Source organism: Temnothorax americanus, unplaced genomic scaffold (genome assembly GCF_048541705.1).
Source record: "Temnothorax americanus isolate GAGA-0224 unplaced genomic scaffold, ASM4854170v1 Scaffold5, whole genome shotgun sequence".
NCBI classification, from domain to species: Eukaryota; Metazoa; Arthropoda; class Insecta; order Hymenoptera; family Formicidae; genus Temnothorax; species Temnothorax americanus.
In genome coordinates, this window is record NW_027509657.1 from 7,746,641 (window position 1) to 7,762,585 (window position 15,945).

At 35.1% G+C, this 15,945-nt stretch overlaps 5 protein-coding genes and 1 long non-coding RNA gene across 10 annotated transcripts in view; 3 read left to right on the forward strand and 3 right to left on the reverse strand.

Moving 5' to 3' along the window:
• Apt1 (Acyl-protein thioesterase 1) overlaps window positions 1–1,480 on the forward strand; it is a 36,415-nt gene extending 34,935 nt beyond the window's left edge. For all 3 annotated transcript variants that reach the window (XM_077418010.1, XM_077418011.1, XM_077418012.1), the window contains exon 9: window positions 18–1,480. In XM_077418010.1, the coding sequence (XP_077274136.1) occupies window positions 18–65 (48 nt within the window). In that variant the 3' untranslated portion in view covers window positions 66–1,480. The remainder of the gene's footprint in view (window positions 1–17) is intronic.
• LOC143903938 (uncharacterized) lies at window positions 1,088–1,768 on the reverse strand. Its single transcript, XR_013258832.1, has 2 exons — window positions 1,652–1,768; window positions 1,088–1,573 (listed from the first exon to the last, which is right to left on the reverse strand). It is a non-coding gene; the product is annotated as an uncharacterized LOC143903938 (long non-coding RNA).
• On the forward strand, window positions 1,722–3,369 carry LOC143903934 (enoyl-CoA delta isomerase 2). 2 transcript variants are annotated; one of them, XM_077418023.1, is made up of 7 exons: window positions 1,722–1,881; window positions 1,962–2,131; window positions 2,222–2,376; window positions 2,437–2,575; window positions 2,651–2,740; window positions 2,861–3,001; window positions 3,097–3,369. In XM_077418023.1, the coding sequence occupies exons 2-7, from the start codon at window positions 2,033–2,035 to the stop codon at window positions 3,247–3,249; spliced, it is 777 nt and encodes a 258-aa protein (XP_077274149.1). In that variant the 5' UTR covers window positions 1,722–1,881; window positions 1,962–2,032; the 3' UTR covers window positions 3,250–3,369. The 2 variants fall into 2 exon arrangements, with proteins under 2 accessions (XP_077274149.1, XP_077274150.1); XM_077418024.1 differs by having other exon boundaries at window positions 2,455–2,575.
• On the reverse strand, window positions 3,221–7,495 carry LOC143903925 (DNA repair and recombination protein RAD54B). Of its 2 annotated transcripts, XM_077417999.1 has the most exons (14): window positions 7,304–7,495; window positions 7,101–7,234; window positions 6,920–7,019; window positions 6,726–6,818; window positions 6,471–6,655; window positions 6,298–6,397; window positions 6,143–6,235; window positions 5,940–6,075; window positions 5,200–5,753; window positions 4,342–5,098; window positions 4,084–4,243; window positions 3,873–3,999; window positions 3,565–3,795; window positions 3,221–3,482 (listed from the first exon to the last, which is right to left on the reverse strand). In XM_077417999.1, exons 1-14 carry the CDS (start codon window positions 7,388–7,390, stop codon window positions 3,411–3,413), a joined length of 2,829 nt encoding a protein of 942 aa, XP_077274125.1. In that variant the 5' UTR covers window positions 7,391–7,495; the 3' UTR covers window positions 3,221–3,410. The 2 variants fall into 2 exon arrangements, with proteins under 2 accessions (XP_077274125.1, XP_077274124.1); XM_077417998.1 differs by having other exon boundaries at window positions 7,101–7,495.
• Window positions 7,496–8,022: 527 nt separating this feature from the next.
• LOC143903791 (putative ATP-dependent RNA helicase pitchoune) lies at window positions 8,023–11,637 on the reverse strand. Its single transcript, XM_077417739.1, has 10 exons — window positions 11,448–11,637; window positions 11,164–11,235; window positions 10,908–10,982; window positions 10,564–10,824; window positions 10,109–10,423; window positions 9,731–10,032; window positions 9,484–9,636; window positions 9,199–9,369; window positions 8,769–8,946; window positions 8,023–8,420 (listed from the first exon to the last, which is right to left on the reverse strand). Exons 1-10 carry the CDS (start codon window positions 11,536–11,538, stop codon window positions 8,254–8,256), a joined length of 1,785 nt encoding a protein of 594 aa, XP_077273865.1. The 5' UTR covers window positions 11,539–11,637; the 3' UTR covers window positions 8,023–8,253.
• Window positions 11,638–11,765: 128 nt separating this feature from the next.
• Window positions 11,766–13,279, forward strand: LOC143903797 (BRISC and BRCA1-A complex member 1). Its single transcript, XM_077417759.1, has one exon. It carries the CDS (start codon window positions 12,018–12,020, stop codon window positions 13,014–13,016), a length of 999 nt encoding a protein of 332 aa, XP_077273885.1. The 5' UTR covers window positions 11,766–12,017; the 3' UTR covers window positions 13,017–13,279.
• Window positions 13,280–15,945: the final 2,666 nt, after the last annotated feature.

Sequence of the window (15,945 nt, forward strand, 5' to 3'; positions counted from 1 at the left end):
CTTTATTATTTTTGCAGGAAATGCGCGACATAAAGAAATTCATCGAGAAGGTTCTGAAGCCGTAATAGATCAAATTAAACATATTGATATTTTATCGGCTACTTTAAACATCTAACTGTACATTATATTGAAATGATTCCAATTTTGCGGTTATTTAATTTTAGTAAATTATATGAACTTTAAAAGCGTTTAAGAGTAGAAAATCGTTGAAAATCTTCCAAACTATTGAGATGCAGCGCTACTAGGAAAAATATACTTTTTAGAGAAGAATATATTTATTTACAACCTTTATAATTTTCATGTGTATAAACACTGTTCAAACACTTTTCGGTATTTTAATGTACCAAAGCATTCGTGTAGCAATACTACAACGTAATCCATGCGGTCCTTAATCCTTTTAATATGCATCTATAAATTGGCATTCCTCGTTTTTTTTATATTTGTAATGTCTATATATAGCATACGCATATACTAAATATACATATATTTACAGATATGTATATAAGTACATATGTATCAAACAAATACCTTGTATTTAGTTATAAGGCCACCGGTGTGGCGATTTATTATTTAAAAATAGTACGAAGATGGTTGAGTTTATTCATTTTTGCGATTTAAGTCTGCGACAATAGTAAATTTACAAATAAATTTATGTCAGATTTAAGATAATGTTAAGTTATGTTAGAGAAAGAGCCGCGTCAGCTCTTCTATTGACAACACTACCAACTGTTTCGCGCCTATCGCGCATTTTACATTCAAATTTCTATTTCACCCGATTTAGGCCCGTAACGTAACATGAAATGTTGCTGTTAATGAATCACTTTTGTAGCGAGTCTAAAAGACAGTGACACGGCCATGTAATCTGTGATTACGCATTGCATTGTCGAAAGCCCCCAGTCCATCATTTATTATCGGTATAACACGAATCAGGATTTCCTAAGCTCTTTTACGGCGCGAATATCCTTGGTGCGAATACTTGAAGAAAACATGCAAGTTAATAAGGAATAATACAATCATATAATTTACAAATATTTGCATAGCTTTGGAATCATATGAAACAGTATATACTCCTTTAATACTTTAGTTCTCTGTTATATATCTTTATACGATATAGAAAAAATAAATTTTCAAAAAACGAAAAAAATTATTTCTTATATGTGTATTTCAAGTTTGGGAAATCCTGCGACATATACCGTAAAGATAAAGGTAGTACATACGGTATAGATACAGCATTAATACATTGTAAAATTATACTAAAAATGTATATAAAATTATATGATACTTGGCTAATTTTATTATTATTGAGTACTAACACGCTATTCGATAGACAAATAATAAGTAAAGAAAGAACAATAAGCCCCAAGTATTTTTCATGGGTTTTCTTTACGAATACACTTTATAGCTAGCAACAGACTAGGATATTAGCTCATAAGTTGTGTAACAACTTTTGCGAGTATAAATAAAATGAGCCTGAAATAAGCATGAACAATTTTCCTGAAATTTTCCCAAAATTATGGTACTCGTGGTATTGATATCTGAACGTAATATACACTGTCCGTCAATGATTCCTTTCCTGAGAAGTAAGGGGGGTGATTTAATAAATAGAAGTAATCACAATAGTGTCTCTAGGCTTCTATGTTCCCCCCCTTACCTCAAGAAATGCAGAATCGTTGACGAGTATGTGTACAAATAGTACAAAGTCCAAATGTTTCAATATATATATATTCACGAGTTCCTAGGATCACGTCTGTTATCAACGAGTCAACAGACAGTCTGGCAATGAGGTGGTCAACGTCAGCATGAACAAGCCGTTTGTCAGTTTATCTGAAACAATCCTTGAATCGAGAACTTTTTGATAAGCTACTGATAACTGTTCATAAGGTATATTAGCTAGACGAAGAACTCTTCGTTTTATTTATTTATTTTTTTCATTTTTCTATTATACCATTATTTCTAACAAGCGGTTTAGCGGTGACAAAACGAGGTTATAAAATCGTACGAATTCCAAGTTGCTTTAAAGAAACTTGTCGGTATGACGCATGTAAGTTCGTTTATTCTGAGCAGTCTGAAAAATGGAATTCAAAAAGTGGTGCTCAATAAACCCGCCAAAAAAAACGCACTTTCGCCACAGGTAAATACATGTATAAAGGGTACTTATACTTGATAGCGTATTTAAAATATAAAAATAATCGCGTGTAAATTTCCTATTCATTTCTCACAGATGTATAAGGAATTAACAATGCTTTTAAATGAATCTGCTGAAAACAACGAAGTAATGGTATTTGCTCTGACGGCAAATGGAGATTTTTTTAGTAGTGGTAATGATCTAATTGCCTCAATGGAATTTACTTTGAGTTCTGCTCTCGTGATAACCAAGTAAGCAGGAGGAGGAGGATAAGAAGGAGGTATTAAAAATTTACAAATATGGAAATTAAGTGGACAAATATTTTGCAGGGAATTTATCGATGCTGTAATTATGTATCCAAAGCTTTTAATAGCTGTTGTAAATGGACCAGCAATAGGAATAGCAACTACAATATTAGGGATTTTTGACATAGTTTATGCTTCGGATAAGGTGCCGATTCAGTTGCTCAGTATGAAAATGTTTTAGACATTATAACTATGCTCGAATATATTATGTAAATTACAGGCATATTTTCAAACACCGTTCAGCTCCTTGGGTCTTGTCGCCGAAGGATGTTCTTCCTATACGTTCCCAAGATTATTGGGACATTCCAAAGTATGTTTCATTAAAAAAATATGTGCAAATTATCATTGAGATATATATATCTGGAATTTTAATTTTTATAATAATTCTAGAATAAAATTGCGATATTCAATTGTAAAAATATTTATTTAGGCTGGAGAGATGTTGTATTTAGGATATAAGATGAACGCTCAGGAAGCTAATCAATATGGCTTGGTTAGCAAAGTATACAATCATGATTCTCTTGAGGAAGTATGGAATTATTTGAACATGATATCTACACTTTCTTCACAGGTAATGATTCTTGCTTAATGCTTTTCGCAATTAGTTTCTGTTGATATATTTATGCTGGTAGACCATAGTAATTAAAATTAATCGATTAATTTCAGTCAATATTGGCGACTAAGCGTTTGTGTAAATGGAATAAAGAAATTTTATTAAAAGTTAATACGGAAGAAATGAAAGAGTTGAAAAACTTAATCGAATCTCCTGAACTATCTGAAAGGATGTCGAGTTTCTTGACACGAAAAAATAAGCTTTAAAGTCAATATAAATCAGTATTATATATCCTTTAATAAACTAAGGGTACTGGATTTAATATCTCAAAATGTATTCACAATATGTAAATTCCTTATAAAATATATCGTTTCATAACAGCATAATTGTTATGTAATTTATATAATTCTTTGTCATTTATATGTAATTAAATTCTTTGCATTGAAGAATTTTTAAATATGAATGTTATATTGTCACCTACTTCTGTTAACATAATATCCTGTAAATATACATAAACTAAGTCACAAATTTTGAATCGTAGTTTTAAGTTATCATTACCGAGTAAGACTGCTTATTATTACCTGCATAACGTCAGATGAAATTGGTTGCTTAAAATGTTGCCAGTCTCGAAGTTGATTTATAGTTAAATTTTGTTGAGATGATTTGTCACACAATGTAAATTGACAATCCCGTGTCTCGTTACTTTTTTCTGGCAATTCTTCAGAAGGTATGTGTTCATTCTGGCCCGAACAAGAACAATTCATTAAATCGTGTGTTAACGAAATTGTATCACTTGCCAACGTAAATAAATCCTAAAAAAAAAAGAATGAAAAATATTCCAAATTTAATAATTTTCGTAATTATCAAAATTTTTCTAATAAAAAAATACCTTTAATTCCGCAGTTGATAACTTTAGAGATCCAAGGCGATTCAGGTCCACCACAGATTCACATAGACTGGCTTTGCTAATTTGTCTTTGATATATCTTCTCTTCTATTGTACCTGTGGTCAATAATCTACAAATTTGTTCATATAGTTACGTACCTTCGTTAAGTAATTAATATATTACCATTACTTGATGATGTTAAATTTATACAAACCTATAAATGTAAACATTCCTCTTCTGTCCATCTCTCCAAATCCTTGCCATTGCTTGTAGATCAGATGCAGGATTCCAATCAGAATCAAATAACACAAGTCTGGATGCTCCAGGTAAATTCAAACCAACACCACCCGCCTTTGCACTTAGCAAAAGAACTTCTGTAAACATTATTTTTCAGTGAAATATTAGTTTTTATTCATGGAATATACTATAAGTGCAAGACACAATTGTGTCCCTTGATTTTTGCAAAACTTACTGCTGTTATCGGTTCGCGTATTAAATTGTTCGGTAATCTTCAATCGTATAGAGGTTGAAGTAGTACCGTCTAATCTTAAGAACTTTAACTTTTCCATGTTACATATAGTCTCAAGAAGATCAAGCGTTTGTGTGTAATAGGAAATTAACACTAACTTCTCGTCAGTCTTTTTCAAATTTCTCATTAATGTCTGTAGAATTGTGACTTTCCCACAATATTCGATAAAGTTTTCGTCCCGTTTTATTTGCGATATCCATGACGTTCTTGACAAAGTATCGTATAGCGCGTTCTCCTTCTCGTTTATAAACAGATTTGGATGGTTGCAAATTTTTTTAAGTGCAGTAATAATGGACAAATGCATGTTACTTTTGTCTTCTAGACATATTTTGTTGAACCAAGCACTGGTAACAAGAGAATATAAATCTTGTTGTTTCTTGGATAAAGCGCAAAACACGACTATTTCATGTTTATGCGGCAGATACTTGTTTATCGTATTTTGCGTACGTCTCAGAATGAAAGATTTGGTGCGTTCATATAATTCTGTAGATTTTTCCTTTCCCAGACTAATAACATCATCACCTGCATAGGGACACTGAGATGCAACGATAGGATCCTCGTAATAATTCTTATACTCATTTGGAGTGCCAAGAATGCCAGGATTAATAAAATCGATCAGTGCATAAAATTCTTTTAAATCATTCTGTATAGGTGTGCCCGTTAAAATGACTCGCTTTTTACAATCAATCTCGTGTAGCAGCTGCAACATACATAAAATAACACATATAAGTATTCATGTATTTACATTTATAGATTAATAATAAATTGTGTTGTTAGTAATGTATATTAATGAATAATTACCTTTGCTGCTTTTACATTGCTATTTTTCAATCTGTGGCCTTCATCACATACAATCAAATCAAAAGTGAGTTCACTAATCTCCGTATGACATTTAACAAACATTTCATAGCTAATAATCATCACCGAATTTTTCGGATATTTAATAAAATCCTTGGGCTTATTTTTTCCATTCGCAACATATGGAGATATTCTGTGAGAGCCCAGCCATTTTACGAATTCCTTTTCCCAGTTATTGCATAAGCTACTAGGTGTTATTATTAACACGCGTTTCGCAATCGGTTTACCATACGGACCCTTTTTCAACATTGTCCAAATTAATGTGATACATTGTAAGGTTTTGCCGAGGCCCATTTCATCAGCCAAAATTGCACCAAAGTAATCCGGCACTCTTAGTCCCATTAAGCACTCGTACAGAAATATAATTCCATGACGTTGGTGTTCTCTAAGTTTTGCTGCTAAACAGAAATCAACCGAGACTTCCTGTTCCTTTTGTTCTGTCCATTCAATAGAATTCAAGTATGGCATCACTAAAGACTCGCTATTCAATGTCAATCCTTTAATATAAATATTTATTTAAATCAATGGTTAATGTAATTAATAATTAAAGGCTGCAGTCCGATTCACGCTCACAGCGCTGAAAGCGTCGCTCTATCTTCGTTTGATATTCGATCGAAGACAGAATGATGTTTACAACGATTGAATGTGAATCGGACCGCAGCCAGTCGGTCATAAATTTGTACCTTTTGCGGATGAAAACAAGGGCACAAATGTATGTGTCGAAGATACTTTATTAAACTTTTTTCTTGACAATTCCTCCACTGTTTTTTCAAGACTCTTCTCTGGTGAAAGTAACTCCTGTGACACCTGATCTGTAATCTAGAATCAATTTTGTTAGGATTTGTTTTCATATGCTACATAAATGAACATTAGTGCATGCTCTTACTTCAACTTGTTTGTTTCCTATAATTAATCTAAAGCCTTCTATTGCATTGCTCGGATTAATTTTACTTCTTCCTACAACATTACCATCCAAATCCTATAAAAAAATAAATATAATAATCTTTGAGTCAAAAGATTTGCAGTTGATGTAGCAGTTACCTTAAGAATTGCGCTTTTCCCAGTTACTTCTAGCAAACCGTCGCCATCCCACGTTTTGTGCTTCTTTGAAGTTACTTTGCCGTACACCACGTTGAATGTGCTATATCAATATTTATTTATATAGCTCAAGGGATACAAATTAATCTTTTAAAATTTAGTTTTCAACAAGTTACATTTTTGTATTTGCTTCGGGTGAATTGGTTGATTCCTTCTTCTCATAAACTGCAGCATCATTTTCTTTTAGCGTTTGAAATGCACCTATTGTAGATGTCTTGAGTTTTTTTTGTAGTGGTTCCTCCGCTGCCACTTCGGAACGTTTCTCTGATATCGACGGTTCTCCTGATACCTGATCTATAATCTGAAATTAACTTTGTCAGAATTTCTACAGACAATATAACATAAATGAAAATAAATGCAAGCCGTCTCACCTCTATTTGTTTATTTCCTATAATTGATTTGAAGCCTTCCACCACATTGCTTGGATTGATTTTAGTTCTTCCCAAAACTTTACCCTCCAAGTCCTATTGTATCAGAAGCATTAACAAATAAATAATTGGCTTAATGATTTATTAATGTGATTGTTTAATATAATGAAAGATTTATAATGGATGCCCTGAATTACCTTAAGAATTGCATTTTTTCCAATTACTTCCAGGAAACCGTCGCCATCCCATGTTTTATGTTTCTTCGAAGATATCTTTCCGTACATCACGTTAAATACGCTGTAAGCGATAACAATGTTTATTTACAGCACGTAAAATCGAGATTAATCCGTTCGTAACGCTTACTTTAAGAATACTTACATTTTGGCTGACGTTTCGGACGAATCAGTAACCAACGTTTTCCTCCCACGTATCGGAGAACTGGCATCCCGTTTGCTCGGTGAATTATTCTCCACTTGGACATTATCGTGACCGACCTCATTTTCTTGAGTCACCTTTTCGAAAAAGTTTAAAATTTGCAAGTTACTGCGGAAAGGCTTTCTCGCAAAATTGCTCGGTGATACTTCGTTTTCCTCGCGTTTCTCGCCAATCGCTCGCGGCTGAACAATGAACGGGGATACGAATCCCTTCACAGGCTTATTTCGATACATGAAGAGATCAAAATTGATCGAAATCAGCTGAAACCAACGACACGCGATCCATCCACTCGAGACTCGAGACTCGACTCGTTCAAAGGCGCGAAACTAAATCGAAATATCGAAATCGGTGTAATGGCAATTATTGACTGGAAATACCAACTGCAAAATTATAATTTTATAAATTCCCTGGGTTGCGTTCCAAAATTCACTCTGGGTAACTAAAATCTATAGTTTACGTCACGTACACTGTAGCATTTTAGTTAACTAGAGTGAATTTTGGAACGCAGCCCTGATGTTGTTGGCGAACCATCGACATTTCTTGAAGCGCGAAAATTCAAATTTTCAAAATCGGAATGTAATTAAATGGAAATTGTCACTATATCAGAAATTCTATAATCGCATTTCCAAGAAAGTTCACAAAATTTTAAATCAATTAAGCGTCTCGAACTGCGTATGTTGGACTTCTAAAAAAATCGAAAAAATACTAGGATATGGAGATAGGGAAGTGGCATTCATTATCTGGATATCCAAGAATTGTAATTCGAAGAATTTCCAAAATTTCAAATTTGAAATTTTGATTATAAAAAATGACGAATTATTGAGAGGGTATAATTAGATAAAAGATGATACAAATCAAAACTTCAAACATTTAAAAACTCTTTATTTAAATTTCTTTATTTTAAATAAAAATAGACAGAAATCAGACATGATTGCCAAGAATGATAGTTTCTCAATATAAATAGTAGGTATTTTTGAACCAGTATAAATGTACATTCTGTACAATAATACCAGTGTCATTACGATTCTTGACTATGTGTCATATTTTGGACACCGTTGTCTGTCACCCGCGTGTGTAAAAAGCGCACAGATGACAATTATCTAGTAAATTGCCGACTGTCTTGCTTACGTTTGCCTACTTGACGAAAGGTTTTGGCACGTTTCACCTGTTTCGTCGAATTTGGATCGTTTATGTTTTTGAAGTGCCCGTAACCGCCTCCACCGAGCCTTTTTCGAGGTCGTGAAGCTTTGTTGATTCCCACTTCTGTAATGCGCAGTTAAAGAGTTAAGTAAGAATTATATAAACGATGTTTGACATTAGCTTGACTAGACTGCATATTGCTGTTTTTAAATTTCTATATACGATTTAAAGTTTAAAATAGTTTGATGGATTAGCGCCAATAAAAAAGATAATAATTAGACTAAGTTGAAGAAATGATTTTGATTAATTCAAAATGTAAGTGTTAAATAAAGCAAAAATGTAAGAAAAAGTAATTGTTTCGTTTCTATGTGAGTTATTAAAAGAGTTTAATAAGTAACTAAGATTTAAAGACATATTACAATTAAGAAAGTATTTGCAATTAATGTTAAATCTATTATCAAAATAACTTACTTAAATCTACTGCCGGCGGTACAGTAAATCCGAACGACTTGGCGACTTTCGCCAGATCCAAGGTCTCTACATCGAAAACGTGTTTCAAGTGATGAGAGTCGTACGCTCTAACGTAATTCTTGTACGCCTCTTTCGCCGATTGATGTAAGAAGTAATTTTTCGAAATCAACTTCTCAAGCTAAAAGAAAAAACGATAGTATCTTATATCATAAAATGTAGAGATTCAGAGATGTTCATTAAATTGGTAGAATTGTTAGTTTTTCGATTTCGTTTTTCTATATTAAAACACGACGACGCGTATAAACATTTCTCTGCGTCTTTCAGAATTTGTTAATTTTGATTTGTCGAAAGATCTTAAATTAAGGCATAGAAAATAATTTGGAAAAAAAAAACTAAAAAAGAAATATTATAACATATATGTCGCACATACCTGCAATTGTATATCAGCGATTTTATTCCAAGAGAATTCATATTCGTTCACTGGTACGCGAGCTACCTTGAGATAACGAAGAAAGCCAAGTTCCTCCGGTCGCAGTATTAACAAAGCATGACCGCTGCTACCTTCTCCGCGAGCTGTTCGACCCACGCGATGGATGTATTCCTAAAAGTTATACAAGCCGATATTTCGAATTCACGCACATCAATCGCAAAACCACGTTGTTTTGGAGATTAGTCTTAGTGATAATCCGCAAGGCAAAATATCTCGTGTCCTTACCTTGGGATCATCTGGTGGATCAAACTGCACAATCCAATCAACGTCCGGTATATCCAGTCCTCTCGCGGCCACGTCAGTGCAAAGTAAAATCCCGGAGGAGGCGTTGCAAAATTGATAAAAAGTCGTGGTTCTTTTCGTCTGTTTCTGTTTGCCCTGTCAATGAGAGCGCGAACATTAATATCGAAGAAAATCTCATTATTACAATTATTACAAACAGTATATAGAAAACTATCTGATGATAACTTACGTGAATACTCATTACCGGTAAATCGATGTAGTTCAAGAGTTCGTGATGATACTTAACGGACATACAGGAACTGAAGAAAACCATTATCTTCTTCTGCTTGTTCTTCTTTAAAAAGGTAAATAAAAGTAGAAATCTTTTCTCGCTCGGGCACGTTACGTAGCCTTGTTGCAAGCCCTCTACAGTCGCCATTTCCTTGTCGTCGTCAACCCCCACGTATATAGGTTCTTTTTTTAGGGCTAACGTCGTTATCGTCGCTACCTTCTGTGTCTGCGTCGCGCTGAAAAGCATCGTCTGCCGGCGCTCTGCAACAATAATTCACACAATAATGGAAAGAAACGTGTAATTTGATTTCAATACTCTTATCGTAGGATCACTAACTGGGAAGAATGTTAATGATTTGCTTCAACTCTTCCTCGTAGCCGATGTCCAGAATACGATCAGCTTCGTCAATAATCAGACACTGGAGATTCTTGTATAAGAAATCAGGCGTGTTTTGCAAATGATCTAACAGTCGGCCCGGTGTCGCCACGATAATATTGATACCCTTTCCAAGCTTTTGCGCTTCGGTCTGCCTGTTGGCGCCGCCCATCAGCAGACCGTACGTATGACAATGATATTTCATCAATTCTTTCAAGACTCCAAAAGTTTGCATAGCTAGTTCTCTCGTGGGAGACATAATAATACATCCGGTACCTGCAAATATCTATTTATTAAATACCATTCTTGTTGATTTTGTATAGTCAAACCATCAGACTGATCAAAACAGTTTTACTTTGATTTTTAAGGATTATTTTCCAGTACTACTCGGTCGACTAGTTATCGAGATTACGTACCATTACGCGGCATAAACTTCAACTTGTAAATCAGTTCAACCGCAGGAATTAGAAACGCCAGAGTCTTGCCAGATCCAGTTTTGGCAGCGCCAACTAAATCTCTTCCTTCTAAAAGAGGAGGAATAGCTTTTGCTTGTATCTCTGTCATATTTGTAAAACCCATATCGTTTATCGCCTTCAGGGTGTTCTCACATACTTTTTCATTTAATACTGAGAAGCTTGTATCATTTGTCAATTCAAAACCTACAGCGGTGCCAGGTACTAAACAAAATGTTACATATTATTAAACAAACATACAAATATCATTCAATAAATAATTAAAATTATATCGGAGATACACATACAATTCTCAGTGGCAGAGGATTTCTCTGTTACTTCTGACTTTTCATTTCCTTCGGATGCTTTCAACTTCCTTTTTTCTAAACAGAATACATTGTTATTAACAATTATATAAGAAAATAGAAAATAAGATAATAATTAATATGGCAAATATTATCAACTTCTTACAAGTAAAACGAGTCATATAAAACACAAATATTTATGTGATAAAACATCTAAGCTATATCTAAGCTATAAAAATAGATTGAAAGAAGTTGTTACTTTTTGGAGAAATGTCTTCTGAAGGGATGTGTCCCTGATTTATTTCAGTTGTTTTCTCCGATTCAGCTACATCTGTGTAACAAAGGAGCCTTGTTTAAAGTAAATAATAGAAGAATAGTAACCAACGGTGAAAAACCATTAGTTTCAACAAGTATTCGAGAAGTATTCATTAGCCGAATAATAATTAAAAAAGATACTATATGCTTTTTAAATATAACTACTAGCAAATTTACATATATTTTTTTCACGAAATCTAACCTCGAAGTTAGTTCGCACACTCTTACCTTTCTGTTCTTCCCGGCGTTTCAGTACGGTTAGTTTTGTCTTTTCCCGTTTTTTAATTTTTCGCATCAACACTTTTTCGGGCACGGACATTTTCTCGAGTTGTGGAGTAGTATCGTAATTATATTAAAAATTATATAGACACAGCGGTGGCAAACGCATGGGTACATACATATATATACGCACGTGGTATGTAATCTGCCGACTGCCGCACAGCGTCGCATGCGCAACCGAGTTCAAAGTTCAAGCTACAGACGCTGGATGTCGCGTGTATACTGAAAAGTAAAGTCGTATTTCGAATTTTTGAGAGAGCCGAGAGAGGTAGAGGTAGAGGTTAGAGGTAGAGAGCTGTTTGACATAACCGTCGTCAAGAGTACACGGATTCAATTTTAAATTATCTGCATAGCACTGCGCGAAATTTACGCGCTATGTGAAGCTTGCGAATTGTTTCGAAGCGACCCAGGACATTCGTTGCTCGAGGAAAAGTTGCACTGGCATCTCGAGCCATCACGAGCGGCGCGAAGAGAGGTTAGATTTAATCCGCGGCTCGCGGATACTTATAGGATATAAACATGTTGGACAAGGAGACGACCGATCAGGAGATCCAGGTAATATCCGAGAGACTCCAGAGCGTCACGACCATCGAATCGGCGTGCAACAATGCCCAATCACAGCATCAGCGGCAGCAGCAGCAGCAACAACAACAACAACAACAACAACAACAACAACAGGCGAAGAGCTCGCGAAAGAACAATAATAACGGTGCGGCGCGTCAGCCTGCGGACAGCAAAAAAGCTGGAGTCGCCGCCACCACGACTCCCGCGGACGGTTATGTCCGCGTGAGGAACGTGCCCGAACTCAATCTACCCGAGAAGATTCTGCTCGTCATCGACGCGGTGAGGGAGCAGCGATGCACGCCCTTCAAGCTGGAAACGGGCGCGACGTATCTACCATTGTTCATGATAAAACGCGTGGTGGAGAACTTTGTCAGCGCCAAGTCCACCATACAGCCTGGGATACACGAATACGCATTGATGAGCCTGAACTCGCGCGGCGCTTGCTGGCTCTGCGACTACACCAGCAATACGAAGACCGTCCTCAACCACTTGGAGAGCATCGCGGAGGATGTGCCGGGCGAGGAGCAGAAGACCTACGACCTGGGGCAGCTGTTCGAGGTGATACACGCGCGGATTGCGACGCCGGTGAGGAATCAACCGACCTTCGCCTCGCGCGTGATCCTGATATATGGACGATCAAACTCCGTCCCGAAGTTCCACACCGGGCAGAAGTATCTGGAGAATCTGACGGAGAATCCGTACTTCTTCTTGGACGTGCTGTTCGCCCACGAGCCGCCCAGCGACGACAACATGTGCGAGGCGGTGTACGCCGAAATCGCGGCTCTGGACACAACGAGTTTCTCTTATATCTTCGAGGTAGGCAGGAACGCTGCTAAGATACACGACAATATGGCGAAACTCCTGGCGCATCCCCTGCAGCGCCCGCCGCAGAAAGACACTTCGTATACTCTTTTCTCAATGACTGCCAATCAGGAAGTGCGTACTAATGTGTAGCGACATGTATATACTTGTTAGCAGGTAACTTATTTCCATGGAAAAATTTGACGTATTCTCCATCGTATCAGATTTACTTTGTTAATACGATATAGTTCGATGGCATTATCGTATTTGCTCGTACCGGTAACATCTTTTAAACGATTTTATTTGTGTTTATTACAAAAGATGTAGCGAGAAAGAGGTAGTTGTATATTATATATATATATATTGTTGTCAAACAACTGTCGTCAAATAAATCATTTTTATATAGATTTATAAAATAGTCCGTCTTGCGCAATCAAATCAAACATTACGTAGCAAGTCGGTTCTAAAAACCACTTTACAATGTCTAAGAGGCTAATACGTAATATTAAAATACATCCTATTAATCTTTTTTTTTCCTTTACAATAATGTTAGTTCTATTAACTCTTATCATTTATTACAGCCTATTATTGTTTTTTTTTTATATGTCTCATTACTTCATAATTTATATTACATTATTATATTACTTATATCATTGAGACCGATTAGATTTCAAAGCTTCGCGATGCTTTGCCATTAAATGGGCGGAAAGTTTGATTTTTCGGGTAAAAGTGCGTCCGCAAATCTGACAGCGGAACGGCTTTATCCCAAGATGTATTTGTTGATGTCTGACGAGATTAGACGACGTCTTAAACTTCCGTTCGCACATATTACACGCGTAAGGTTGTTCACCGGTGTGCTTCCTCCTGTGCTTGTTGAGATCCCCCGCGTGATTGAATTCTTTTTGACAAAATTCGCATGTTAATTGTTTCTTCCTTATATTTTCCGTATTTTTGCGAACTTGCGAATTGTCGATACCGGCTTTATTTTCGGTGTCAATAGAATCAACGCTTCTTTCGGGTTCAACGTCGGTTTCCGTGGCTTTCCCAGCTTGAAAATTTTCGTTGACTCGCGACTTTTCCATTATCTCTAAATCGTCGTTATTCCGATGGGTGGTAGATCCCGTTGAGCTCTCGATATAAGCTTCCTTGACGGTTGTTTTTTCGAAAGGTGAACGTATATCGGGAAAATTTCTTTTGAAATTATCTTCGAGTTTGATAATACAAGGAGAACAAATTGTGTTCAAAACCTAAAGACAAAGGCAAAGTATTAAAATTATAAAAATCTATTTATGTATAAAAGATGTAATAAGATATAGGATAAATGAAAAAATATAAATTCGATTGCCCACCGATTTTTCTAAATGCGTCTTAAATATATTGCAAAATACTTGCAAAATACGTTTTATTTAGCATAAGATATTTTTCATGGTTTCTAGAGGTAATTACAATGTGATATATAATTTACGAGTTGTTTTCAAAATATTACAATAATAAATATAAATACAATAAATGTTACAAAAATTATAATAGTTCAATAAATTTCTCTATTACACGCGCGGTTTCATCTATTGTAACATTTATTGCATTTATTTGTATCCTGATCAAATAGATAGATAACACTCGTCGAAAAGCGTTTCAGTAATTTGTATAAAGATAATTGACATCACTTTATCTGACGTCTACATTTGACATAATTCTCAAGACATAATATAATTTTACGTTATAGGTAAATCTCGTTACGGATAACGTCAGTTATCTAGTAGATATATTTTTCTAATTATTGCCTATTTAGATGTGGCATAAAAGATTTCAATTTCAAATTCTCCGAAAGCCACAAATTGATATTAGGGGTCTTGCATATCAATTGTAATTGATACGATACTCGCTTGCTGTCCATCGTATATAGTGTTATATGTGCTTACCACAAGTCTGAAATTCAATTTTTGTAGAAGCGTACCTATATGTCTCCTTGTCGCTTCCGAATACGGACACGGTATGTTTCTTGCGGCAGAAATGACAGCGTCCTCGAGCATTGCGCGACATACTCCTGAATATTATTATTAACGTATTCTTAAAAGCACGAAAGCAGAAGTACGATTAGGCAAAAAAATAGCGTATTGCCGGTTGCCAATATGCTTGGATAATGACGTAGAGTTCCCCGGGAAAACAGATGATATTGCGCGTTGTATAGTAGGTATGTAGTGGAAGTACCATCACGGGGAATACCCGATTGGTGTGTCCAGACAAGCCTTTGGCAAATGCGTATAAACAGATACAGATGCACGTTACACGTATACATGTATATGCGTAGAAACAGATTCTATAGGAGAGATAAAAAAACACACAATAAGAAACAATATTTACGAGTATCATAAATAAATATTAATTGTACCAAAAGTCAATCTCGCGTAGAAAAGTTGGGGACATTGTTTAGATCCTTGATCCGTTTGCATACTTGAGATCGCATGTTAGACATATGATCAATTCTCAAACTCGGGTAAATCGATTTCTGTAAACGATGAGTTTATATATATTACAACTACGACTGCAAGTACATTCCGCGAGTATCTCCATAAATATCACAAAATGTCATACGTGTCGATCTTTTCTTAACAAAAAAATCGAGATATCAGTAATTTTTTAATTAAGAAAGAGTTTTTCAAGAGAATGAAGATAAGAATTTAAAGATATTCTGTATATTTAAAAATAATGATACACATTTCCTTGATAAAAATACACATACACATATCCAAAGTAAAGAATACACAATCATACAGTTGATAACGCGCTTACGAATCGTCTATGGATTATGTTAGATTAAACGCTATATGTACAATATGTGGTTGTAATAATTACAGTCAGGTATCTGTCAAGATGGTCCCGTTTTTATTGGATTATATTTAGATAAGATTTAAAATATATTAATCTGTTATTAATTAATAAAAGATTCTTTGGTCTATTATTAGAAGTTTGATCAACTTTTTCTTAAAGAAAATGTATAGCGGTATCAACAATATATTTTTATAAGTAGCTTCTAATTCTGTTCAAGAAAAATCATCTGAAACTGATAATTTTATTGTCT

What these genes read in the sequence shown, in the direction of transcription:
- LOC143903934 (XM_077418023.1), top strand. Translation starts at nt 2,033, where the DNA reads ATGACGCATGTAAGTTCGTTTATTCTGAGCAGTCTGAAAAATGGAATT. An exon ending in TCTGCTCTCGTGATAACCAA is followed by an intron (nt 2,377 to 2,436) that starts GTAAGCAGGAGG and finishes ATGGAAATTAAG; the next exon opens with TGGACAAATATTTTGCAGGG. An exon ending in TAGTTTATGCTTCGGATAAG is followed by an intron (nt 2,576 to 2,650) that starts GTGCCGATTCAG and finishes TGTAAATTACAG; the next exon opens with GCATATTTTCAAACACCGTT.
- LOC143903925 (XM_077417998.1), bottom strand. Translation starts at nt 7,390, where the DNA reads ATGTATCGAAATAAGCCTGTGAAGGGATTCGTATCCCCGTTCATTGTT. An exon ending in GAAAAAATGCAATTCTTAAG is followed by an intron (nt 6,819 to 6,919) that starts GTAATTCAGGGC and finishes CTGATACAATAG; the next exon opens with GACTTGGAGGGTAAAGTTTT. An exon ending in TACGCGAACCGATAACAGCA is followed by an intron (nt 4,244 to 4,341) that starts GTAAGTTTTGCA and finishes TAATGTTTACAG; the next exon opens with AAGTTCTTTTGCTAAGTGCA.
- LOC143903791 (XM_077417739.1), bottom strand. Translation starts at nt 11,538, where the DNA reads ATGTCCGTGCCCGAAAAAGTGTTGATGCGAAAAATTAAAAAACGGGAA. An exon ending in GAAGTTTATGCCGCGTAATG is followed by an intron (nt 10,424 to 10,563) that starts GTACGTAATCTC and finishes AGATATTTGCAG; the next exon opens with GTACCGGATGTATTATTATG. An exon ending in TACCGGTAATGAGTATTCAC is followed by an intron (nt 9,637 to 9,730) that starts GTAAGTTATCAT and finishes TCTCATTGACAG; the next exon opens with GGCAAACAGAAACAGACGAA.
- LOC143903797 (XM_077417759.1), top strand. Translation starts at nt 12,018, where the DNA reads ATGTTGGACAAGGAGACGACCGATCAGGAGATCCAGGTAATATCCGAG.